General features: G+C 39.8%; 2 protein-coding genes across 2 annotated transcripts; one reads left to right on the top strand and one right to left on the bottom strand.

Annotated features, from left to right (window-relative positions):
• The first annotated feature begins 156 nt into the window (after positions 1-156).
• LOC146469424 (degenerin mec-10-like) lies at positions 157-27,430 on the top strand. Its single transcript, XM_085123318.1, has 11 exons — positions 157-178; positions 260-515; positions 9,408-9,538; positions 11,319-11,482; positions 12,200-12,280; positions 20,120-20,234; positions 21,320-21,398; positions 22,257-22,314; positions 23,273-23,349; positions 24,956-25,031; positions 25,798-27,430. The coding sequence occupies exons 1-11, from the start codon at positions 157-159 to the stop codon at positions 25,954-25,956; spliced, it is 1,218 nt and encodes a 405-aa protein (XP_084979444.1). The 3' UTR covers positions 25,957-27,430.
• LOC146469425 (uncharacterized) lies at positions 12,557-18,927 on the bottom strand. The gene is made up of 2 exons (XM_085123475.1): positions 18,679-18,927; positions 12,557-17,539 (listed from the first exon to the last, which is right to left on the bottom strand). The coding sequence occupies exon 2, from the start codon at positions 17,516-17,518 to the stop codon at positions 16,385-16,387; it is 1,134 nt and encodes a 377-aa protein (XP_084979601.1). The 5' UTR covers positions 17,519-17,539; positions 18,679-18,927; the 3' UTR covers positions 12,557-16,384.
• Positions 27,431-27,562: the final 132 nt, after the last annotated feature.

The following is a 27,562-nucleotide window of genomic DNA, read 5'->3' as shown; positions in this document are numbered from 1 at the left end:
GGGGGGGGGGGGGGGGCACTTAGCTTTCACTGTTCTAGTGTAAATGTCATTCCAACCCCTACCTTCTCCGCTTTGTCCCCATGTCCGCTTGGTTGCAAGGTAAGGCAAAAACTAAAAACAAAACATTGCTGTCTCCCCCAATATGTCTCCCCAAATATGTATCATCCTGGAGCCAAAGGTAAGATTTCCTTTAACTCGTATCAAGAACAAGACCATGTCGGCCAATGGATATGTGTTTGATGTTTCATGGTTTTTGTAGGGCTCGGGACCGCGACGCCTACTGCTGAGGTCCAAACTCCTACAGAAAATAACTCCTTAACTGCAGGAAACCAAACACATTGGCCAGCAAGAGATAATCATTCAGATGAATTACATCAAATACTTAGACGTGCTTATCTTTTTGAGAAATTACTTTGGAGGCGAATGGCACTTGCGAACTTTACCCAATTACATAGCAGAGGACATAAATTTAAGGATCTCGTGTTTGAGTGTAATTTCAGGGGCATCGATTGCAGGTGAGAAAAACAAAAATCACTTCGGTGTCGAGCAAGGCTACCTGCACTGTGGGTCCGGTTGTTCGAAAGCCGATTAACGGTAACATAGGATTAAAAGTTAACCGAGGTTTTTTTCGTTAAGCATTGTTCTGTCGCACTTTGTAATAACACTTGTCACACTTTGTAATAAAATAGCTGTCTCACTTTGTAATAACAAGTTGTCGCACTTTGTAATAAATGAAGCTGCCGCACTTTGTAATAATAAGTTGTCGCACTTTGTAATAAGGTTTCAAATTTCCTTTTTAATAGGATATTTGGAAGATAATATATGACTTAACTAATCCTCCAGGGCACAAATACGTTCTTCCTTGAGATTTTACTCTGCATACTACTGCGTTCTACTCCACGCTTCCCCCAATTGTTATTTTGGAGATCACATAGCTTGTTTAGCAACGATAGAGTGTAATAACTGAACAGAGGGGAAATAACTCCAGGTAAAATTAAAAAAGATGAGCAAGACGGATGAGTCCAAGGGTAAGTAAGGGAGACGAAGGCTTCAAGTGACTCGCTACTTGTTCTATAAGAGGTCTTTTTTTTTAAGAGGGGAGGGGGGGGGGGGTAGTCACAGGATTTTAAAGAGGTGCTACAATCGTGGCTAAAAGTCGGAATACCTTGGACACCATTACAAGACAAATACCACAGTTCTTCGAAATATACACGCAACGCAGTATAAATGGCCGATAGCTCTGCGCAGTAGATGGGGTGTGCTGAGGTATTAGTAGATGGGAGTTGCAGTGAGGGGTGGGCCAAGAAAGAAAAGACTGGATAGATTCTATCTATATTCTGAATATCTGATGCATTATATATTCAGGCTTGGAAGAATGGTCCTCGTGGCCTTTTTGATGAAGAAACTCATTTTCTCACTGCTGCCTCTGGATCAAAATCCAGAACTGATGAACCCCTCAGTGAAATTCCCATTAGATCTGCAAGAGTTTCTCCACCAAGGGAGGAATGTGAATCAATCTTGAATCTATTTTGGGCTGATTATGCCCTTTCCCAGCTGAGCAGCGGAGATATGAAGAACCAATACGATTTCTAACAAGTGGAGTCCATCTTCGAGATCATATTTGTCGGGTTTCTTTGTTAGAAGGGTGGTCCACAGATCTGGGTATGCTAACCCCTTGAACTGAGTATTAACCAGAACCTTCAAAAAGATCCACTGGGGTGGAATGGATGCAATGTGACCGCCTTTCCCTTCGAGCATTAGTCGAAACCATTTTGTGAGATGTACAAATGCCTCCTGCCCTAGATCGATGAAGTCACTTTGAAGTGTGGGTCATGCATAGTAGTTAGACTAGCACGTCTTTAACCACTTGGTTGGGAGCAGAGGAAAACTTTTTGCCCGGGATTTGCAAGAGAACACCAAATCTCTCCTTCTGTCCTGAGCCAGCTCACAGAGCATCATCACAGGTTGCTTTCCAGTTTCTTCCTCTCTAAAACCCCACGGAGACAAGCCTTTTTCATTTTCATCCGCAGGAGATGCTATTATATTTCAAATTCGAATCTTTATTTAAGATCCTAAGACCCGTTGATAAATACCTTTTTAACACCTGAATTAAGCTATCATTTACAAATTAAACATGCAATAGGGTCATTTGCAAGGTAAATTAGACTAGTACCAATTCAATGGAGCGGCTTCACAAAACCGATTTTAAAAGTCCTTACTCGTGATGAGAAAGTCACGATACATCGTAGTCAAGACAATTAACAGCTGCGAAAATCGTAGAGGAGAAGGAGTTTTTCCTTTTTCATCCCCTCAGTTTAGTGTGCAAAGTAAATTATCAAAGAAGAACATATTTTTACCCTAGGTAATTAGTTAATTCACTTATTTTCAACCAAACATCGTATTCAAAAGTAATTTAAAAGCTTATTACAAGGTGCAACAACTTGTTATTACAAAGTGCGACAGCTTCATTTATTACAAAGTGCGACAACTTGTTATTACAAAGTGCGACAGCTTTTTTATTTCAAAGTGTGACAAGTGTTATTACAAAGTGCGATAGGTATTACAAAGTGTGACAGTTTTATTACAAAGTGCGACAGGTATTACAAAGTGCGATGATTATTACAAAGTGCGACAGAACAAGCATATTTTTTAAAAATCTTCCGTTTAGCTAACGGAAAAGGAAAGTCTAAGTAAAAACTGAGGAACAGAAATCTTTTGGAATAATCACTGCTGATTAGAAATTCAACTCGAGTTATAGTTCACGTCAACCCAGGATTATCTTAAGAGCGGCTTGCTGTAAATATCAACTATACCCAAGCAAGATAGAAAAATTCGATTTTCTCAAACTTTGCCATATTAAAGGGCTTTGTTAACTTGTTACAAAAATTGAACTTTAAAGTTGTTTGGAATTTCATTTTCTTGTCGAGTCGAGGTTTAGTAATTTCCTCTCACAGCGCCCGAAATCGGTACTGAAATTACACTTCTATCGAAGATTAGCAAACCAAAACGGAAACTGTACCAGAAAAAAACTGATGCATGTCATTAAAATATCATCCTTCAACGGTGATTTAAAGCTGTTAGGTCTCAATGAATTTCGATCCTGAATTTCTTATGGAATTTCCAAAATTATGCCTCGCGGAAATATCGCGTGACGTTTAATTTTGACCAGATTGGTGGGCAAAAAAATCGATCTGGTACACGGATTCACCTATCAAAACTATTATTACCGCCAAAAGTATCATTTTATCTTAGCTTTTATCGAAAATGTAGCTTGGGTAAATGAAAGGGCAAATTGTGAGAGCGTGTTGAATACAAGACACTCACGCTATTAAATTGATTGGCATGTTGACCCACCATGTTGCAAGTATTATCATGGTTAATTTACATGAAAAAGTTCAACTCTGCGTTAAATGTACATAAAAAGTCTTTTGTGTCCCTCAAATATCCGAGCGATATATTATATCCCACATGTAAGTCAATACCAGTGCGAAACGACCAGTTTTGTTACCAATTGTAAGTGTAGCGGTTTCATTTTGATTTGTTTACACAATGCCACAACCACATATCAGGTTATATAAACTGACAAACATTTCTCGAAAACTTGTGTAATACATGGGTTTGCCTGTCGAAGCTATTATTCCAACTAAAAGTATCATTTGTCTTAGCTTTTATCAAGAAACTAGCCTGGATAAATAAAATGACAAATTCTGCGAGCGTCTGCAGTCTTCAAACCAAAGTGCTCAATCTAGTTTGTTTTGACCTTCCACGCCGCGAGCACTTCCCACTATCGCAAAAGGTTATCTAAAAACTGTTAGATTGTGCATTAAATGATGTGCGATGTCAGTTTTGTCTTTGTAAATCAATATCAAGGTAAAATGACCATTTTCGTAGTTTTATGTAATGTTTATTTTAAATTGCGAAGCCCAGGAATACACGCAACTTAATGTCAGTTGAAAAATCATTATCGACAAACAGCTTGAGGAAAACTTATAATAAATACAGGAAACTCAATATCTTGAAGTACTTCTTACCTCAGTCGAGGTTATCTGCATGAGATAATTGCAATATTTTAGCAGATTTAGGGCCTGTTCACATGGCGGTGGATGATCCCGGGAAGGTGAGGTACCCCATCTACCCGAGGTCAGAAAAAACAGGCCTTCACATGCAACCCCGGGGTGCTGGGGTGAGGTTTAAAAAGCTATCGCGTGGTCGCTAAGTACATATATCAACAAAGAATTCAGAGACAATTGCCGGGATGAACATCACCCCACCCCACCTCCAGCATTCACATGGAGAAAACCCACCCCAGCTAAGCAGGTTACCCGCCTGGGCTGACCGGGGCAACCCGCCTCGGTGGGGTACCCCACTTCACATGTGAACGCAATCAAGAAATAAAGAGAGATTGTATGGAGAGATTAGTAACCCCACCTTCCCGGGGTCCCCCACCACCATGTGAACAGGCCTTTAGTCAATGCGTATACGGAACATTCATTCAAATTCAAAAACTGTTGCCTAGTTACACTATAACAGCGAAGCACAGGCTTCCCATGTATTTGTTACGCACTTTGCCCGATGCTGGAGCCTTTCCCTCATCCAGTCGAACCTCCCCTTGCAACCACCCCTAGTAAGCGACCACCTCTCTTGAGCCAAAATTCTAAAATATACTCAGTCAAATCACTATAGTTGGAACCTTTCGTAAGCGACCACCTCTTGTAGGCGACCTCGACCATTTTTAGAATTTTTTTTTTTTTACCACCCGTAAGCGACCACTTGTCACATACGTGACAAAAGTCCCCATATCTATCCCCTGTCAGAAGTTGGACAATTCACCTCTGTAACATTATGACATGTACATTCTTGGGTAGTTCAGGGGAAATGAATGTCACAATTAGAGCTGTTCTGAAATAGACTTGTCCCATTCGCCATTCGCCGTATTGGGTAACTTATCGCAGGCGAACCATCACCTTGGATACTAAAATTATACTTGCAATATAATTTTCTAAAAGTTGAAAGACGTTATTGTGGCTACTAAACGTCTGGGCCAGGCTGTTTGAAAGCCGATTAACGCCAATCCCCGATTCAAAGTTAATCGAGGTTTTCATCTCTCTCGTTAAAAATGTTTATTAATGCTGATTTTAAACTTAGGTAAAGGAAAGTATAAGTCAAAACCGAGGAGCAAATCATCTTTTGGAAAAATGCTTATTGATTAGCAATTAAATTCGAATCAAAGTTCACATTAACCCAGGATTAGCTTAATCGGGCTTTGAACAACTGGGCCCTGGAGTCACCTTATGCTAATGAGTTGAAAATTTAGACCCCTTGTGGTCTGACCTCTCGTAAGCGACCACTTCCCGTAAGAGACCACCTACGCTTGACATTTTGGGTGGCCACTTACGGGAGGTTTGACTCTAGTAACATCAAACACCAACAGAAAAGGATTCTCAAGTAACTTGGATCTCACAGTTATACGTCCGAAGGAAGGCAAACAACAATTACTCCTGTAGCGCGCGCTACACAATTACCTACCTCGGGCTGACCTTGGTGTCATTGTAACTGTTTCGCTGAGTAGCATCCTTTTTATTTTGTTTTATTTTTTTCTGAAACATTGAAAACGATAAAAGGATGACGGACCGGGACAGGGTAATACCGCGTTCTCTGCTTAAGTGCGAACACCATGAACTCGAGAGCAGAGTTCTTTTTGTTAGATCGCCGTCTAACCCCAAACAGATCACGGTGCCCGGAACAAATAGTTAGTTCAAAATGAGTTTTGTCGATATCAAACACTCCTGTAAGATAATAATAAAATACTAAATCTACCGCACTGAACGTTCCAGGCTGAAATTGGAAAATAGGGCAAAGTAACGACTCATATGAACTTTGCAAGCAAGTAATAATTTCTAGCCTTTTAGAGAAGAACTTTGTTGTACAGTGAATTTTGGTGAAGTGGCAGATTTGCTTCTTTCATCCATTAATCAGCTGTTCCATAACACTACGATCCATAGCCTAATCGGGAGGACGCCCAGCCTGCCTTTGGGTATCAGGTACCCGGAGGCTGTCTTCAAATCTCAGTACAGATATCTTCAATAACCCCCACCTCCTCCTCCTCCTCCTCGAAGATTATATTACACAAATCGGTTAAAATTTATGGATTTAAGCGACATATTCGTTCAAAGACGTGAAATGCAGATTGAAACGAGGAAAAAAAAAAAAGAAACAAACGAAAAATGAAACAAAATAAAACAACGGCAGAAAAGTCAGCTTTTATGTGCATATTCAGGGAAGGTCTCCTCGCCATTATCTTGACTTGTAAATTGAATGATTTTTTTTTGTAAGGCAAATAAATAATGATGATGATGATGAGGGTTGGGTGTGGAGAGCAGTGGGGTGGTGGGTACTCAGTTATCTAACCTACAGAGTTTGTCAGAACCAATGTGACTGTTTATAGATATAGTTTTTAATTTAGAACTCCAAGGTTAGGGAAGTACAAAATGTCGTTAAGGTCAGGGTTTGTTAATGCCCTCCCCCCTCCCCCACCAACCTCCACGCATAATAGATCCTCTACTGGCGTGCAATCGACCGTGCCAGACGTGGTTAATGCGTGACACACGGAAAGTACTGACAGATATACTTGACAAGGCATTTCAATCGTGGGAGAGTTTAATAAAACCCTTTCCCATCAACAAAAAAATTCGGAAAAGATGGCCATGATAGCCAGGCAAGCTCCAGCTAGGGTTCTAGCTAGGAAACGTTTTTCTGTAAGAGCGAAAAAGCCCTGCCGCAACCTAGAAAATCTCATCAGTGCTGGATTGCTAACTGGAGACCATAATACCCTAAAGAGTGGAAAACTGGTATACTTGCTCACATTCACACCTCTCGTCTTGAAAGGTCTGCTATATATATTTGAAGTGTAGGAGGAGAGAAGTTGTCTGTACATCTGGCCAGGCAACTACAAAATATATATGAACATTGTTTCTTATCTACTCGAGCGAGTATGAGTTTCGCTTCACAAAGCTGAAAGACTATCGGAACTGCATCCACAAACACCTCCAACAAGTTTGGCATATACACACGTAGCCATCTGTAGTAATTTATTACAATACACCAGGAGCCATAATCAGGGATGGATCCCTGATTATGCCTTCTGAATACACTAATCCAGTAAGAGGCGCGACTCGACAGCTAGACAGTTTAAAATTTGATATTTCCGGATGTTTCACTAAGCAATTAATCTATTAGAAATGAACTTTAAGATTGGTACAAGTGATGACCATGACTGGTACAATACCTGACCTGTGCAAATGGCCTTGTCAGCAGTGAGTGATTGTCTTAAAAAATTGCGTTTATTTAACATGCTTAGTTTAAAAATAAAACTAAAGGGCAGAAAGACTCAAGCGTAAAATAATTTGGACACAAAAACAACAAAGACGGACGATAGCAATGGTTAAATGCTAGGCGGTATTGGGTACCCTGTGTTCAAAAGGTAATCCGAGCAACGTGTAACAGTTTATTTACCGCGTGAAAGTCTCGTAAATGCGAGTTTTTATCCAGTGATGCAACAATATCTCGAGATAAAGGTAAGAAGTACTTCCAGATATTAAATTTCATATATGTCACCCAAGGTTTTTTGAAAACGTTTGACGATATTGAGTTATAAACAGATTGCTTGTCGGATCGTATAAGTAATTCAAAATAAAACCGCTACATCTGGCAACAAAAATGGTCGTCTCTTCCTGATAATGACTTATATAAGGAGAGATGATATATCGCTCGGAGATTTGAGGGACACAAAAGACTTTTTAGTACGTACAGTTAACACAGAGTTGAACTTTTTTTATGTAAATTAACCGTGATAATACTTGCAACACATGCCAGTCAATTAGCGTGAGTGTCTTGTTTTCAACACGCTCTCACAATTCGCCGTTTCATTTACCCAAGCTACATTTTCGATAAAATGATACTTTTGGCGGTGATAATAGTTTTGATAGTTAAATCCATGTACCAGATCGATTTTTTTGCCCTCGAATCTGGCCAAAATTGAACGTCACGCAATACTTCCGCGAGGCATAATTTTGAAAATTCCATAAGAAATTCAGGATCGAAATTCATTGAGACCTAACAGCTCTAAATCGCCGTTGAAGGATGATATTTTAATGACATGCATCAGTTTTTTTTTTCTGGTATGGTTTCCGTTTTGGTTTGCTAATCTTCGATAAAAGTGTAACTTCAGCACCGATTTCGGGCGCTGTGAGAGAAAATTACTAAACCTCGTCTCGACAAGAAAATAAAAATCCAAACAACTTTAAAGTTCAATTTTTGTAACAAGTTAACAAAGCACTTTAATGTGGCAAAGTTTGAGAAAATCGAATTTTTCTATCTTGCATGGGTATAGTTGATATTTACAGGAAGCCGCTCTTAAGGACGGTGCCAACTAGTAAAAAAAAAAAAATTTGCGCGGTTTATGATTATCCGGAAAAAGTAGATCTTGGCAAGGGCTATGGAAATCTGAAATTAAGCAACGAGTATTTAAAAAAGCAGTAAAATACAAAGCAATGTATGGCGGTTTTTGTTTTTGTTTTTTTTTTTATTTTATTTTTTAATTGAAGCTTTATTATCTCTGAAAAATGCATGGTTACCCCCAATTTTCTTTTTGGATACCGAGAGCACTTGCTAAGTTCTGCTTTATCCTAATAGTTTTAAATCACACAAAAATATCCCTGTATTAGAAGCCACCACCCATAGGAAACCCGAGTATCTCGAGATGCGCAGAACGTATGCGCAGTAGCAATAGTAGGCACCGTCCTTAATCAGGTTTAAAAAAACTGGGCCCTGATCTTCTATATATTAATTGTCTAAAAATAACAGTACTTAGAGGGATTTTTGGAAAAAAATACAAAACTCTATAAGGGAACTACGATTACATGTCCGAGCTCGGGTTTTTTTTATTAGTTATAACCCTAAAGCTAAAATTGCAGTTTAAACTGTTCCTATGGTAACCTATTATGTTGAGAAAATGACCATCACGTTTTCGCCAAAGGTTAGGCATTTATTTCATACTACGATTGTTGTTTCAACTGATAAAAGTAGGTAGTATTGGCCCATCAAAGTATAAGTGACATAAAGTGCTGGAAAATGTTGTGAGCCCCCTTAATTAAGTTAAGATAAATAAAAAGCGCATTGTTGGATTAGCATACAGGGAAAGGCATTACATTAAATGATATAACTATTTTTCACGACAGGTGGTAAAATTTTATTCTATTACAATTACTCTACTTTCTTGTTCAAATGATGATGTCTCGTCGCCTTTACAGGCACATATCATTTTCTAAGTAAATCGACATTTTCAGACAACCTACGTGTTTTATTCGTTGACATTTTTTCTTCTCATTATTCTTTATATTTTTATGTAGAAATTATTCCAAATATTGGTATACTTTCTGGGACGCGAAGTATGGGAACTGCTTCAAGTTTAATAGTGGAATGGACGATAGCAATAATAAACAGACAGTCCTGAAGACAAACAGTGCTGGACCCTCAGGAGGTGATAAACTATTAAATTGGTCATTTACATAAACTTCTCAAACTCGTTAGTAATCATAATGAGAAAATAAAAAAAATCATTACCGTAAAGGGTGTTTGGAAATACACCCAATGCAAAAATGGCTGACATTTTAATATTCTTTTGTTTGCATTCAAATTAGCCTCACCAGCCTCGTCCAAGCTAAAATATTCTTTCGATTTTTGAACTCAAGAACGAGGCTAGTGAGGCCAATTTGAATGTAGACAGAAGAATATTAAAATGGCAGCCATTTTTGCATTGAGTCTATGCGATCTTAATTTTCATAACATTTGGTGAGCTGCTGCTTTACTTTATCAAAGACGAAAGAGAGTTTCATACGATTTCCAAACGCCTCGAAATCGGTTTAACCCTTTAAGCACTACCAGTGATCGCATCAATTTTCCCCGTGTAATATCAACGCTTATTCAACCCCTGAGGATAGAATTAAGAATATGATCACCCAAGGTGAATTTTCGTGATATTTTAATAACTTCTTCCCAGAATTTTTTTATTTAAAAATTATGGGGACAAGATAGGAGAATTTGTTCTTTGGTATTAGGGGTTAAAAAAAAAAAAAGAATCGGTTAAGCCTGGTTTACACGTACGACGCAAACATAAGCATAAGCACAAGCATTAGCACAAGAAACCTACGTGTGAACTGGTGCGACGCAACCATAAGCGCCTTGTGGTTGGGCTTGTGCTTATGCTTGCGTCGTCCCTTCGTACACGTACGACGCAACGACGCAACGACGCAAGCACAAGCACAAGAGAATGAAACGATTTCGATTCTCTTGTGCCTGTGCTTGCGTCGTACGTGTAAACCGGGACGACGCAAGCATAAGTACAAACTCAAGGAAAGGAAACTGAAAGAACAGTGACAAGTTGTCAGCGTACATTCTAGTTATTCATGCGTTACCATTTTCCGCCGTGTTGGAATCAAATCTCGCTCCAAAAGGCAGCTTGGCCGCGAGATTGGGCCAATTTTTTATGCTTTATCGCTTGCGTATGTCACCTTATGCTTATGCTTATCGTGCGGGTAAACATCTTTGTGCTTATGCTTGTGCTTATACTTATGCTTGTGCTCATGCTTATGTTTATACTTGCGTCGTACGTGCAAACCAGGCTTTAGCGGCACCTCGTTTTTGCAACCCACTTCTCTTTGTTTGGAATCGGATAAAACAGTCTTCCTCGTGTTTGATAAATTACAAAATATTATAAGGCTTCCGGTGTTTACAAAGTTACAAAGTAGCGTTTATTTGGATTATTTCGCCTACAGGAAATACTACAGCATCTCCACCTTTTTTCTGGAACTTTGATAACCATTGTTTGGTTGGTTCCTTTTATCTTGCTAATAAACACAAATTCGAATATTCTTTCCTCGATTTAATGACCACGACTCAAGCCTAATCCCTAAACATTTTGTAATCATTGGTTCTTTTAACTTTCTCATACGCGGAGACTTTCTTTCAATCAAATTCCAGAGTATCTGCAGTTCAAAACTTACAATAACAATTACATTGAGTAATAGTCTCGATTTTTCATGGAAAAGGTGATAGCTCTGAGTTCAAACTGTAAAAAGTAGCGAAAATTATACTAATTTCCACTCATTTACTTGCTTAAGAAAACGCTTTTGTTACAAAACAAGAAACTAAATGCTTTGCAGACAAAACCTGCAACTAACAATCAAAACGAACTTTACCTTAAAGGATAAAGTTAAAAAGTGAGGCGCAATTTTGACATTCAGTGCTATTTTCTCTGACAGGACTTAATCTCATTCTCTTTCTCGAGTCTTCCAAATATATCTATGAGCTCACAGAAACTGTTGGAGCAAGAATTGTTGTTCAAGACCAAGATTTTAAGGTGTTTCCATATGACGAAGGTTCTGATCTCATTCCAGGGATGTCCACATCCGTTGGTTTACAGAGGGTAACTATTGCATAAACGTCAATTAGCTAACTTGGAAGCGATAATGCCAAGCCGGATAATCTTGTCGTGCTATTTATTTGCCATTATCTTTATGAAATAAATCACTGACAGTAAATTAGCCTGTAAACTGATAGCTTAAAAATTGTGGAGAGCCTGGCGAAATCCTATGCAAATAGGAAGATGTATTATGCGCTAGGACCAAACGTAAACTTAAAGCAGCCGCCAGCAAGCACGTGTTGTCTATGAGACATTAAGACAAGAGATGACTTCAATATTAAAATGTATCTTACCACACAGCGACCAAAATACTGACTTGTGGATGGAGCAGCCACAAGGGCAAAGGGCAAGGAGGGGCAGGCCAAATGAGTCTACAGGGATTCTAAACTCTGACTGAAATACACATGACACACCGTAAATTCTATTATGTTCCATGGGCCACAGGACATGCAACGGAGAGGAGATAATCTGTGGCATCGTTGGTCTAAGATTGACGATTTCAAATAAATTAATTTTAGCCACATTTCCAGGTGACATTGTGTTGGTTATATTTAAGGCATACAGCTTTTTGGCAGTTAAAGCTCCGAAGATACTTTACATTATCGTGGCTCCTTAAAAACATCAAACTCTGGTAATGTTTTTAGCTGTTTTCTTAAAGTTGGTTAAAAGAGGATGGCATTAAGCTATGAATTAAATTCTTTTAACTGCTCACACTCGTAGGAAATCATCAAGGCGGTGGATCGCTTCAATAACGGAAGCTGCAGGAAAGATGGGAATGGGAGATTTGATTACAGAGAACGGGTACGTTATCAAAGGATCTGGACATCTTTCTTCTATGTTCATCAATTGTCAGAAAAAATGATGCAAGTGCGGTCTATTACTTAGCTTGTCCAAAGTCAGTGTATAGGGTCGTTTCAACGAAAACTTAACCCTTTAAATACCAGGTGTGTGGTATTTTTTTCAATGACTTTTATGCCGATACAATGCACTGAACGGAATTCGGGAGCTCTGCGCGGGGACGCACTAGTTTGCTAAAGATGATATGATGTACAACAAATGAACAAGTCCAGATTTGGCATTTCTTGGCCACTTAAATACTGTGGCGGTTTTAATTGAAACTCAAATAAAAGTGAATTGTTTACAATGCCAATGGTAATTAAAATATCATTTTCAGCAAAGGTGGGGCGAAAAAGGCGCCCCACAGCTGGTAAGCGAAAGTACAAACATAAATGATAATCCGAAAGATGGCGAGAAGGGAGCGGAGGGCGGGAAAATTGTTTTCGCCAGGAGATATACTCGCTGTGATGGTGAAAGCAAGAGGGAATTCTTGCCAATGCGACCAGTCTTTTATACTAGCGGACAAATTAGGCTCTCCCACACGATTGGCTGTTATGTCACATGACAGACCACCATCGGATTAACAAATATGTGCCTAGACTACAATCGGTCAATGTATCGACATAAATAACATCATGCGTTGACATGATGTTTGGTTTTATGCCGATACAATGCACTGAACGGAATTCGGGAGCTCTGCGCGGGGACGCACTAGTTTGCTAAAGATGATATGATGTACAACAAATGAACAAGTCCAGATTTGGCATTTCTTGGCCACTTAAATACTGTGGCGGTTTTAATTGAAACTCAAATAAAAGTGAATTGTTTACAATGCCAATGGTAATTAAAATATCATTTTCAGCAAAGGTGGGGCGAAAAAGGCGCCACAAGCCACACACAACTGTGGCAGCCCCACCAAGACACCACTGCAGAGCTCGCGAATTGGAAACAAGAATAGCGAGTATAATATTGAATAGAGAATAATTTTGACGAATCAGTAACAGCCCATGACTGGCTTACGTCACCGCTAAACTGTAACAATACTCTGCGGATAACAGGCGCACGCAAAACGACAGAATATACGGTATGGCAGCCCATGTCTGACCCAGGGGTCTATCACGCTATAGTTAAAGAAATTGAGTTAAATTTATAAAATATGTAAGGAAAAGAATAGTTGTTTTTGTTACAGCTAAATAATTATCAATGGAAACTGTAGCAGCCCATAACCAAACCCATTGTACCAAAAAAACACTCGATAGAAGCAACTAACTAGTTGACGACAGAAAATGTAGCAGCCCATGTCTGTCCTACATGGTCGTCAGTGGGGTGTACAGTGATAACTAACTGACAACAGAAAATGTAGCAGCCCATGTCTGTCCTACATGGTTGTCAGTGGGGTGTACAGCGATAACTAACTGACAACAGAAACATGTAGCAGCCCATGTCTGTCCTACAGGATCACTCTAGTCACTGTCATTAGCATAGTACTTATAACTCTCCAGAAATGATAGCAGCCCATGTCTGACCTACATTTGTTGGAGTCATACACAGAGAGAAAAATGATAGAATTGAGTTGGTGCGTGACCTGTTCTACCTACAGTATTAGACTTAATTGGCGTGAAGGCGTTCAGAGCGTATATATAGTTTGAAAGCGTCAGATTTCCAGCGGCCAAGAGTGCGGATTTGAGCGTCCGAGAAACCCTTATCGGCCGCAAGCGAAGCAGCGCCAATTCGGAAGCTGTGGCCCTTATATCTACTAGGGTCAAGGCTGCAAAAGTGTAAACAACGAGAGAGTTCGGTGTTAAATTGGTAGACCGTAATAGGTGCGAGGTTTTGTTGACAGAATAACGGGCCCGGTAGGGCCCCTCGCGTTTGGCAATATTCTACCATTGCTTGCACGGGGCAGAACGGCAGAGTTTCCTCGCGTTCAATTAAGATTTCAAAGGGTTTCCGGTCGGTATTGTGCTTAAATGCGGTAATAATGATCTTAATCATTTGTGGTTGGCCATTGTGTACCAAAAATTTTAAATCTTTAAATTGTAATATGGAATCGACACGATCCACACTCTTAGCCGCCAGTTCACCAACACGAAAGAAGCCGTAAAAGGCTAATAAGAACATCGCGGAGTAAAGACAACGTTGAAAGGCCGATGAATTGGTGTGACGGAGAGATTTAACAAGCTCGTGCAATACCGGTCGAGTAATGGGTAAACGGAGGTCAGCCAAACGCTGGCGGCTTAAAGCTGTTGACAGCTTATGAATCAAAAACGATTTAGTTGGGTCGGAATAACCTTTGATCTTGTGAACATAACTGATAGCCGAAAGATAAGAAGAAATCGTAGAAGGTGCGAGTTTCCTTGCCGATAGGTAAGATATGAAAAGAGCTAATTGGTGAGAAGATAATGGTAGCTGGGGGGTTGATGACCCACAAAAACGTTCATAAAAAATTTGAAACGACCCCCATGCTCTCTGGTACGATTTTTTGGTGCCGGCCGTTAGAGCTGAGCCTAATAAATCCCTCAAGTGAGTGACCAACTCTCCGGTAGAAGGTTCGCTGGTACTGTTGTTGGGAATTCGTCTGCCTCTGGCGCTAGTTCCTTGAAGTTGTCTACCTGAAATCGGGAGATGTAATCGGCTTGGCTGTTCTGCAAGCCAGGAACATGCCGAGCACGAAATAAAATATTATAACGTAGGCAACTAAGAACCAGGTCACGTAGAAGAACCATTACTGACTTATGCTTAGATGTTTGCTTGTTGATAATGTCCACGAGGGCAGCATTATCGGTGAAAAATAGCACGCAGCGGTTAGCCATGCTAGTCCCCCAAATGTGGACAGCAATAACAATGGGAAAAAACTCGAGGAAAGTAATGTTGAAACTGTGCCATTTGTCAGGAAAAGCGCCGCCAAACCAGTGCTTTCCAAATATCGCACCATAACCTTTTGATGCCGCGGCATCTGTATATAATTCAAGTGTAGAAGAATTGTCCCAGCGATCTGACAGAAAAAATGCCCTGCCATTAAAATTATCTAGAAAGTCTAACCACATGCGTATATCAAGTTTAGCTTCTCTGTTTAAACGGATGTGGTGATGAGGGCGTGTCAGACCGGTGGTAAGGTCAATTAAGCGGCGTAAAAATGCACGGCCTGGGATGACAACTGAACAACAAAAATTCAACAGGCCGATTAAAGATTGCAGCTCGCGCAGAGTAACGGAGCGCTTCTTATAAAATAGATGAAGTAAGGTGCGACATTTGGTAAGCTTGTCTAGCGGCAACCTGGCCTCCTGATGCACAGAATCAAGCTCTATGCCAGCGAATTGTAAAGTGGTATCTGGTCCCACTGTTTTCTCTTCAGCAATTGGGACTCCGAGGAATTTGCACATAGCGAGAAAATGGTGTAGATCTTTGCTGCATTTATCTTTATTAGGTGCAATAAACAAAAAATCGTCCAAAATATGTAAAACGGCAGAGACATGTAAGTGTTGCGTGGCAAGCCACTCCAAAGAAGAACTGAATTTTTCGAAAATAGCACAGCTTGACTTCAAACCCATTGCTAGACACCGATCAAAATAATATTCATTCGCCCATTTGATACCGAGTAAAGGGTATTCCAACGGGTGAACAGGAATAATACGGAATGCGGACTTAATATCCGTTTTAGCCAAAAAACAACCGGCCCCGAAGTTTTTTAGAATAGAAATGGCATCGCTAATCGTAGCATAATGAACTGATGAGCATTCATCGGGGATGGAATCGTTTACAGAAGAACCTTTAGGGTATGATAAATGGTGAATTAATCTAAATTCGTTAGGAGTTTTTTTGGGAACTAAGCCAATAGGCGAAGTGCGAAAAGTAGGATAAGGGGGAGCCTTGAAAGGTCCCACAACCCTACCAGCTTCGATTTCCTTCATTAATTTTCCTGAAACAACGTCCGGGTTCTGTAGCGCACTTTGTAAATTAGGAGACTCAAAAGGAGATAATTCGCCGATGTAAGAAATTCGAAAACCGTACCGAAAGCCATTAACTAAAAGGGTTTTAAGGGCTGGAGTATAACCGGCTAATAAAGCCTCAAACCGGTCCGCTTTTACGGGCGTGACTGGTGGGCTGTCCAACACTTGGAGTAATAACTGGCGATCCTGATTTGCCAACGTTGGAGCGCTGGTGGGTTGGTGAGACCTGACATTGGCTGGCGGGATGTTTGGCATGGCATTTAAAGCAAACATGCTCATATTGACATCCCCTACATTGTCTTCCAGCGTGAAACGTCCAGCATGTCCCTTTTGGGAAATTGTTGTTGGAGGGACGAAAACGTACTCGTGGGTTTACCTTATCCGCACTGGCGGATGATTGAGGTTTGCCCCGAAAATTGGTCATTGCCCGCAGCCATAACTCCCAGTGGATCTGATCCCAAGGGTAGCTTTCGGGGGAGGATTGCCTTAGGTAGCGAAACTGCTCGTCATAAAAAAGCCAGTCCGCCGATTTCTGAGACAGATCACGCACCACTTCACAATATTTCATTAGTTTTGGGGCGTCGTCAGAAGCCTTCTCTGAATAAATGGTTACAAAAGTGTTAAAGGCAGTAATCCACTGCTGTATATTGGTCACTTTTTTTGGCGTGTGAGAAGGCTCAAGTGTTAGCTGGGGTTGACCCGAGGCACCTGCAGTGGAGGTCATTGAAAGGGAATACTTTTCACGGGGGGGAGCTACTGACAATAACGCCCCAAAATCAATGTATTCATGAGCCCAGATTTTGGCTTTGATTTTAGCACTAACTCTAGCACCTAAATTCATACCGATACTGGTAAATAGCTGACGGGGTTGATCTCCAGCACCCAAGGTAGAAAGTTGTGGATCTGTGGACTGCGTACCTGTGAGTTCTGTAAGGTTGGTAACCTCCTCGTCCACCACATGAGCAACTTGACGGTCTGGTGGACGGTCTGCTGTGGGGTGGCTGTCAGAGACATTCGCTAGGGGCTGCACGGCCAAGGCATCTTTAACGGCTGCAGAAACAGCAGCGGTAATCGTGGAGGTGAGCGCTTGAAGATTCAACTGGACCATCCCCGAGCCTTGAGGAGGCTGGGCTGGAGGAGGTTGAACTTGTAGCATGGTAGCTGGCTCGGCCACTTGCAGATCAGATGCAGGCAACGGGCGAAGACGCTTAGCACGTCTTGCAGGACCAGCAGAACGCTTCTTAGGTGGCATGATGCAGCGAGAAGAAATAAACTAAACAATAACGGATGTTAGCGGACAGCCCTAACCCACATGCAACGGAAGCGAAAGCGGGAAAATTACAACCTCAGAGGGGCCGAATTAATTAAAGTAACCGCCAAGTTTTTGCGGTATGTGCAAACAGGAAAAAGCTGTTTACCGACTGATACGACGACGTTTTGTCCTGGGAGATTAACAAAGCCCATTTTCACCAATAAATCGATAAGCTTGACAGAAATACCAGTGCATTGGACACACCTACCGAAATAGGCGATCAAAAAGGATTGTACACTCATGCGGTATACTGCAAGCAACGATAATAACCAAAGCCGGTATAAAACAAAGGCACACTAATGTACTGTGCACTCAGGTGGCTAAAATGATTAGCCAACCACAATCAGATAAAGCCAACGTGAGCAGCAAGTTATTCATATGTATGCGGCAAATTCTGCCAGCAAAAATTAGCTGAATCACGAGGCAACAAAAACACGGCTTGGTTTAAAATGTACACTGTACAAATATTTAAAGGAAATCAAGGGCTTGGATTAGCTACAAACAAATAGTCCGGCCTAGTGGTCGGCACGTGAACAATAACGCAATGACCTCAAAACGGCCCCTCTGAGACTCCGAAGAAACTTATATTGCCCCTGTCTATTTAGGTGCACACCATCACGAGCGAGAAATCTCTGGGAAGAATTCCAAAAACCCCGATGACCCCAGAAAAAGGAATAAGGGAGTGCCTCCAGGAACGTTTTAACATAGCTGTTAAGCGCGCGGACACGCGCGTTAAATACAGGATTGGATCCTAGAAGGGTTTGGCATACACAAACAAGCTTAACATTGTACGTGTCGTGCAAAATGGTTACTAACTCCTCAATAGCAGAACCCACCACTAAAGGATCAAGCCGGGAAAGATCGTTGGTTCCCAGCTGTAAGATAACTATGTCTGGCGCGAATGAAGCGACCACGGGCAGGTCGTATTGCATCGTTTTGGCCACAGTTCTACCCCCAACACCATGCCATTTGAATGTAGCAAGGGCAGTTAACAAGAATTGATGGTTAAGGTTGGGGTTTGCGGCAACAAAGTATTCTAAACGCCTAATGAATGAATGCCCAAGTATTAAAATCTTAGGATGAGCCATGCTAATACTAACCAAAAATAACTGCTACAACTTGCCTGAAAAATTGTTTTCGCCAGGAGATATACTCGCTGTGATGGTGAAAGCAAGAGGGAATTCTTGCCAATGCGACCAGTCTTTTATACTAGCGGACAAATTAGGCTCTCCCACACGATTGGCTGTTATGTCACATGACAGACCACCATCGGATTAACAAATATGTGCCTAGACTACAATCGGTCAATGTATCGACATAAATAACATCATGCGTTGACATGATGTTTGGTTTTTGACAATAAATAGTCTGAGCCACTTAATTTCTCCATAAATGGAGATGAAATAAAAATATCTGCGGTCTTAAGAAACTGTGGGCTCAGGCTAAATTGTCACGTGATGCAAGTGACGGTTGTTGTTTGTTTCGAGCGAGTGCACGAGCACGAATCTGGTAAAATCATCGCTTTATAAGTGTTTTTCGAGCCATTTTCCTCTGCAGAAACCCCCATTCTGGCATCATTAAGCTGGAATGTGGGTAGAGGCAATCCTCTGAAAGAAAGCAGAGGTGAGAGGTGATTTCATGCTGACTGAGTCGCCAAACATGCTGTGTAGCAGACATGGAGGCCCACGAGTGAAGTTGCCTCTCTGGCCGTTTTGTGGATGGATTCCATAACCTGCCAAGGCTATTTGGGCGAGTTTGGAGTAGTAAAATATTCAATGGATTCGAAATTTTGCTGGTGGTACTGGGTGGCTCGACACTTATAAAAAAACTATGAAATGCAAAGAGCAGGAGTTCTACGCTCGCGCTATGGCTGAATTACCCAGAATTCTCTTCGGGCGTAAACGAGGCAACGTGAGATACGCAAGACTGGGTCTGATAAAATGGCTGAAGTATAGCCCTCAGAAAGCGTTGAGAGGAAAACTTCCAGTCAGATACCAAGGTCTGACCTTGAGGTTTGCTGTAAATATAGACTTTTCAATTTTGAACAAATTATTTGGATTAAAAATTGACGATAAATAAGTGTAATTTTTGATGTTACTATTTGGCCGAACAATTGGCATTTAGGACTTTGTTGCCAAACGAACGGTGATATGCAGCGAAAATCGGGAGGCGTACTCGATTTGCTGGGTTTGATGATGGAAATATACATCAGCTGGTGTCATTCACACATTATCATGACGTTGTAGCTTAAGTTAAACAAGAAGCAATTCATAGAAGCCAGAACGGTATTTTCGACGCATATATGCGTTGTTAGTATGCGAAGGGTTAAGGAAGTAGCATATATAAGCTCCTGTATAATTGGTTGTGTACAGAAGATTGAGCGCATAATGTCCATATCTGGACTGTGTTACGTTACCAGTGCGTCGAATAATAAGGAATCAGTCGTACGTACATTGATCATCACGCAGTCCCCATTTGTTGTTGAAGCATTGCTGATATGTATAACTTGTTTTGCTTTCACTGTTGCAATTGATTCTGCAGGATTGCATGAGGGAATGTATCGGAGATTCTCAAATCCAAAGCTGTGGCTGTGCGGAGTGGCGATTTGCAAAAAGATCTGGATTGGTTTGTGACACTTTGATGAACCGCACGGCAGGTGTGAAAAAAAAAAAATAAATTGCCTGAAAATGAGTTGTTTCACAAGAAGTACAAGCGCGGGAAGAAGCAAAAGGATCGTGATATCTCAATCTTTCTGTGTGAACTGGTTGTGTGTGTATGTGATTAAGGCCTCTTGTAATTTCTCTGTCCTTGCTTGGTTAATTGAACCCAACTCTAATGATTTTTAACTCTGCTCTTGCATGTATTCTTTTTTGGAGGAGGGGGGGGGGGGGGGGAGGTTAGGGGTCATAATTTTGATGCAAACCTTCACTGCATTCTTTGCCATGTTAGCCCGATTACCCACAATGCTCTTGATAACTTGATAAGGTCTACCCTTGCGTCCAAATTAATGCGGAAACGGAACATTTTGAGAGTACTTAGTTGTGGATTTTGAAGAAATTAAAAGATAGTTCTCAGCATCATCTTCTGAAGGTTATACGTGAGCTGCAGTTCTCATTTGGAGAACTGTTCGTCATACGTCAAACGTAAACCAAATTGTTATGGCTTTTAGTCACAAGTAATCCGATTTGTGCTGATGAATGTTTTGCCATTTTCCTTTCTATGCTTGCGTTGTTTCTAGTTTCCCAAGAAGTCTAATAGGCTTACGCTAATCCTTCTGCTTGTGGTTGGGTGAATGACACTCACCCGAATCAGGATTGCTCTTTACCAACTTGAAAGTGAAAGGCTTTACCAGATTTTAGAAAAATGAAATATTTTAATATGGCGGATCCAAGATGGATGTTGTGGAACTGAGACTAATAGCATAATTCCCACGTCATATGTCATTATCGCCCTATTTTGAGATAACTAAAGGAATCCGCTTTGAACACAAAACAATTGTCATGGCTTAAATACTCTTGAAGTTACGAAAGAGTGAAGGACATTGTGCACCATGCTCACGAAGAAAGATAGCCCAGGATAAGGGGTTAAGATACTTTTGGTATCGATGAGAAAAATAAGTGATGCGTTTATCTCTGAATAAGTGAATAAACATCACAGGATATTATTTTTTTTATTATTATTCGAAGTTCAAATATATGTATTTCATATATTCCACTTCCATCGCTTTTTCTGTTTGTCTAGAAAAATGTCTGGGCGACTTAATGGAAAAGACCCATCTGCAAGGCTCAAAATGTGATACCAAGTGTCCACATCCCTGCAGGTGAACGTTTACGAATTATTAAGAACAAGAAGCTCGTCTATCTCACTTGTCAACTGACGCATCATGTAGAAACAGTTTTACATGTTTTATGTAACCACGTTTCAATGTACAGGACAGGTCTGAATAATGCATTCAGTATTGAACAAAGAAAACTTTTAAACTTTTGTGCGGGTTTAAACTGTCAAAGTTTTTTTTAAATAAGCTATGCTATGATCAAGCTGCTTGATAGTTTAAATTTCTTTTACCATAACTTCAATTGTCAATCATATCTAAATGGGAGGGACAGCAAGCGCTGACTTTGAGCATTAATAATGGTTTTAAATACTCTAGCAAACTCCATCAAACTTCATGATTTTTTTCAAAAATTTACGTTGAACCAATTTGATGTAGCGGGTCAGCCTTCATTGAATTTTTTTGTTAGAATGGCAATCATTTTTTGGCAGGCAGGTTTTTCAGGAAATAAAATATTTCCGAAGAAGAATTACCGTTGTACAGAACCTTTTAATTAACGTTTTAAGTATTTTTTCACCAGTTTTAGTTGCGTTTCGGTCAACTTCGCTTGTATTCGGAAGTTCTCGGGAAATGCAGAAACCTAAGATTCCCAAGATATGGCAATCATGGCGTAATTCTCTCGTCTTATGACGCCATTGCTTCCCGTAGCGGAGTCAGAGGAAACACGTTTGGATGTACTATTTGTCATCCAAGTTTTATAGTGAGAGGAGCTATGTAAGCCCTTTCCCTGGGCCACAGAAGACAATAAAAGTTCTGCCCTAGCTTGAGGGACACTTACGAGGATAAAATCCGTCCTTTCCTTCTTTGATCTTTAATTAAAGATTTGTTCTTTCTCTCATTTTCTAGCCAAATTGTATTCCACACTAACATGCACATTACAGAATGGCCCTCCGACGTTCAACGGGTAAGTAAAGGCTTGCAATTGTTAATTTTTCTGTTTAAACTGTATTGCTGTTATTAAAATTACTCATCAGTGTCACCCAACTAGGCTTTCAATACAGTAAAGGTAAAATGTAATTTTTTGTCAGCCCAGATTGTTTTAGAATTCTCAAAAAGGCTTAAATTTGTAATCAATTCTTGTTGGTTGGTCAGTGTAACTCTCTAAGGGTCTTAGGGAAATTTCTTAGCTACTGTTGTCTTTCCGAAAATAACAGCTACCCTTATTTCGCAATTTAAACGAATTTTTCGCACCAAAAGCAAAATATATTAGATCTTCCGCGCTAGAAAAGTTTTACGAGACATTTTACCAAAGAAAATTCATGTTTTAGGTCACTATTTAGTCTGAATTTTCCCGGCGACCAAAGCCTCCACCGAAACGAAAAAATGGGTGCCTTTGTTAAGATGATGACAATCTCCAGTAATGTAGAAGGATTCTTGTCATATTTTCTGTAACAAAGGGAAAAAGCCCAACGCTTTCAAATAAATCCATACCATGGATTTGAGGTTTTAAACAACATGACAATTCCAAAAAGGTTTGCTGACCAATGCCCCAAAGACCACCACTTAGCTCATTTTTAACTGCTACCTGTTATCACATACTACGGACACATAAAGTAATGTTCACGTCACAGGTATTCCTATACAGGGTTGCTATGCCACGTATTTTTCGAACATCTTCTCAAAGTTATTTTGCATTTAAATTTTTAAGTGCAAACGAGTTTAAAAAGGTTATCACAATTAGTTATTCTACCTTAATATTATGGATTTGGCTCGAATGAAACGAACTTCCACAACACAATAAACTGAAAGATATGTAGGTGATATTGTCTTGGTTAAACAGATTTGGCAGGTAAAGGGCCTTGCATAAAAGGTAGTTTACCAAAAAGGGATACGTTAATGTCAGGATAATATTGTATCCATAGGGTATACTTTATAATGAACTCGTTCAAGAGAATGCCGCTTATGAGAAGGAACGAGCAAACTTCAAAACTTTTGTCGAGTAAGTACTCATGCACTGAAAGGAGTTGATGCTTCTAGTTTATTATAAGTCAATCCATTCATTGACTTCGATATCAGGACTCCTGGACTTAGATATTACATAGAGCTATATATTATATATACATTATTACAGACTTGAATATTATATTATATATTTTTACTTTTAATCACAACTTATTATAATCGAAGTAATACACCTATTGTTTAACATATAGACATAAAATGACTTACATCGTAAATATAGTAGATAGGTAGATTTAGAATATATAGAGGATTCGTCATTTCAATACCGTCACAAGTAATATTGTTATTATTGTAATGCGCATTTGATCACCTTGTCATGGAAAAATGCGCAATATAAGCGAATATATTATTATTTCCATACTAGTTGCTCTTAAAAAAATATATATAATTAATTAAAAAAACCGTCCTTCGTCATTTTACAAGGAGCAAACATTTCCATTTAGCTTTACTCCATCTAGATAGCTGGGAAAGGGTTGCGGCGTTAAAAAGTAAAAGCCATTAAATTTTACCACGCAAAAAATAAACCGTGGCTACATTTAATTTTCTATTTAAGACTACTCCAGTGTTTTTTTTTTTTTTTTGCATTTGTTTACTTTTTTCTCTAAATTCAACGTTTTTTGTGTTGTTTAGAAATCGGAACATGGTAGGTCCAAGATGGCCACCGTATGACGTCGTTGTCGCGTCATATGGCGTTGTCAACTCATGCATGTTGCGGACTCAAGCAATGCCGGATTTTTGTGCGTATTAGTGACCATTTGGATGTCTATTGTTTTGTGTCTTTAGGGAGAGTGGACACAAATAACTAATTCTTGCACCAAATGAATTGTTTCAATTCCTTCTCCCTCTTGCAGTCGCAAGAGGGAGTAGTTCTCACGTCATATGGCTTTGTCAACTCATAATGGGGACTTTATGCAACCATGACGGCAACGCCGACGAAAACGTTACTTGAAGATACAAGTTCGTGTTACTTGTACTACTTTGCTCTTATTCCAATTCGTTCAACTTTTACAATATGGCTGAATTATCCAGTAACAATACTGGTGGGAACGGTCTTCAAGCTAGCACAGAGAATGAAAATTTACTGTCATGTGCTCACGTTCTCCATAAAACCTTGAATTTGGGCATTTCACGTTGTTGTTTGGCCGAAGATGGCGACGAAATGTATCAAAATTTGTAATGCACGTGCACAGCATTGTTTAGCTTATAAAGCCTTTTCTTTCTTGACGTTTCCGTTGCCGTCGGCGTCGTGTTTTCGTAAAGTCCCCAATGTTGCGGACTCACGCAATGAATTTTTGCCGTATGTGTGTTTTGTGTCTTTAGGGAGAGTTGACACAAGTAACTTATTCTTGCACCAAATGAATTGTGTCAATTCCTTCTCCCTCTTGAAGTCGCAATCTTTTAATTTTCACTTGGAAATGACCTTTGTGTGACTCGGTACATAACATTTTCTGCATTGTAGAACGATTTAGATCACATTTGAACGTCACGATTCTCTTTTGCTGACGGTAGCACGTTATCATCAAAACCTCATTATAAATGAATTGACAGAACATTGATTCCACAACTGCACTTAATTTTTGTAGAGAAAATTTCCTTCAAGTGCGAGTAATGTACGAGAGGATAAACTACAAGGAAATACAAGAGGAAATGACTTATAAGGTGAGGAAATTTTAAGTTGGCTGTATTCTGGGACAGCATTCGAATCCGAGGTGCCATATATTTTTTTCTGCTGCGTGAGAGAAGTTCACTTGAGGTGAGAAATAGGAGGCGTCTGCTTGGATGGAACGAATTCCGATTGGCTCATACCGTTTGTGTGATTCTGAATCCATCGCGTCCACAACAAAGACTTTCTGCCTAGACCTATCTTAAGCCATCTCCAGATTTCTCTCTCCGTATAGTTTTTTCCCTAAGCCTCGGAGTCATGTAAGAATTTTAATATTTCAAAATTGACCTTTTCTTTTCCAACAGGTGCAATTTTACTTCATTCAAAGTCTCCAAAACCTAAGCTTCCTTTATTAATTTTTGACATTAATTTGAATGAATTGACCATGCTGTAATGCACGTGCTTCACAACAAGTATCGATCTTATTTTTGAGGCTTAAGAATCATAAGATCAATGAGTGACAACATATTAGAACATGATGAAAATTTTTTGACTGCCCTTTTTTTTTTTAAGAAACGCATCACCTTCTTAAATGGAGGATAATTTACTGAAATACTCTATACGCTACACAAAAATACTATATTACACAAAAATAACAAGGGATATAAAAAAAGAAGGGTTATGCATGGGTTAAGCATATATATGAATTTAAAACTGGCTAGTGCACACCAACACAGGAAAATATGGAAAAGTTGTCCACCAAGCTTCGTCATGTTCGCATTTGTAGTAAATTCTATTCTTTTTTCCTTTTCTAATATTCAGGCTGTCAATTTGTTAGCTGACATTGGTGGCCAGCTGGGTTTGTGGATCGGCATATCAGCGCTAACCTGCTGTGAAGTGCTGGAGTTAGTGTTAATGTTGGTGCAACGAATGTTTAGGAAAATGAAAAACAAACGTCGAAAAATGGAAACTGCTTTTTAAATGAGAGAAACGACGTCATACTTGGAGATATGTCCAGAAACAGCACTCCTTTGAAAAATTAACTGTGTAATCTTGTCAATGTTTTTTAGTTTCTCGAATTCGCCAAAATCGCATGCACTCTTTCAGATGACTCTAAAAAAATCACGTAATCCGGAAAGTAACGCCGTAGCCAACGAAACACTCACTGAGTTGGCTATGAGTTCATGGATTACAAGATTTAATTATTTTTTTGCGGAATAGCTTTGTTATTACAGAGAGTATTACCATCTTACAAAAGGAAACTTTTCCGGTAAAAGAGCATTTTTTTTCACCATATATTTCGCGTAATTCGTAGGAGACAGTAACAATCACATTAATTGGATGTGAAAATATGCGCCGGCATTTGTCCAAAAACATTACATGTAACGAAAAGCGAGTAGTTTTCTGGGACAAACCTCGAGGAAAACTACGAACAGCCAACGTTCAAGTACAAAGGTCCTTGTGTTAACGTTAAAGGCCCAGTTTCACCCATTCGGCTTTGCAGCCGTTTGTTATTGTTTACAAGCGCTCCTATTGTTTAGTCTTGCGATCTGATTGGTTTACCAGAAAGTTCACGCTGCGATGAAAGTCCTGGCCTATTCAAAATAAATCAGAGCAGCAAATCGGACTGATTGATTTCGTGTCAGTCGCTCCGATTTATTTTAATCTCTGCATCTATTAGAAATATTTACTCTCCAAAGCGCTCGAGTTCTTTGTACTCCTTTGTGTAAAATTCTCGGCGAACGAAAGTCGAGGGTTTGCTTCGTTTTTCTGCATTCGTTCCTTTGAGCGACGCGGCTGAACAGTCGAACAGTTACAGCCGGCAGCCTTCAACGTTAAATAGTTTTTGTCCGAAGATTTTGATTCTAATGTTGTATGAGAAGGACAGTAATCTTAAAGGGTCCTTTCGATTATTATTGAAGTTGACATGAAAAAAAATTAACAGTGCTGGACCCAATGTTAGCTCAGTTAATATCGCTTTCAAACTTATAGCGCGCTGCGCCAAGCCGGTCACTATCATGAAATTATTTCTACCTTTAACGATATAGCAATGATGCAACGAATGCTGCAGCGTACTAAGCAAATGAGTTTATTACGTCTCTTCGCAACGCTGTTTTCATGAATCGGGAGAATAAAATCGAATGGAGCTAATAAAACTTACGAGTTATTTTCAGACATCGGAGACATCCGTAAAAATCAGAAACATCGCTACAACAGATACATGCATGGAGACAACAAATCCTCCCGCTTCTTTGTTTCAGAGTAAAAGCTATGCGAAAAGTCTCTGACACGAATATATTCCTTCGGAATAACAACTGTACAACTACATTGTCAACTTCGAGATGTTACTTAGAAGCGACCAACGATTTTCCGATTTTCCTAACCACACGTGCACGAAGACTGTTCTTGAAAATATTCAGATAAATAAAGCGTGAGGATATTATACAAAGCTTAATGACACGAAAAATAGTGATATTTCAGGAAATGAGCTCGATTAATGTGGATTACTTTCACTATATTCAGTGCTCGTTGGTAATTTTCTGAATTTTAGACTGTGCGAAATTCCGCTCGGCGCGCCATGGCTCTT

The sequence above is a fragment of the Pavona decussata genome, unplaced genomic scaffold, assembly GCF_977016875.1.
Source record: "Pavona decussata unplaced genomic scaffold, jaPavDecu1.1 SCAFFOLD_124, whole genome shotgun sequence".
NCBI lineage: Eukaryota > Metazoa > Cnidaria > Anthozoa > Scleractinia > Agariciidae > Pavona > Pavona decussata.
Note: the sequence above shows the minus strand (reverse complement) of the source record. Positions and strands in the feature narration are given on the sequence as shown.

Excerpts from the sequence above, each read along its gene's own strand:
- LOC146469424 (XM_085123318.1), top strand. The coding sequence starts at position 157 with ATGTATCATCCTGGAGCCAAAG. Across the intron at positions 20,235-21,319 it reads TTTGATGAACCGCACGGCAG|AAAAATGTCTGGGCGACTTA; the intron begins GTGTGAAAAAAA and ends CTGTTTGTCTAG. Across the intron at positions 25,032-25,797 it reads AAGAGGAAATGACTTATAAG|GCTGTCAATTTGTTAGCTGA; the intron begins GTGAGGAAATTT and ends TCTAATATTCAG.
- LOC146469425 (XM_085123475.1), bottom strand. The coding sequence starts at position 17,518 with ATGCCACCTAAGAAGCGTTCTGCTGGTCCTGCAAGACGTGCTAAGCGT.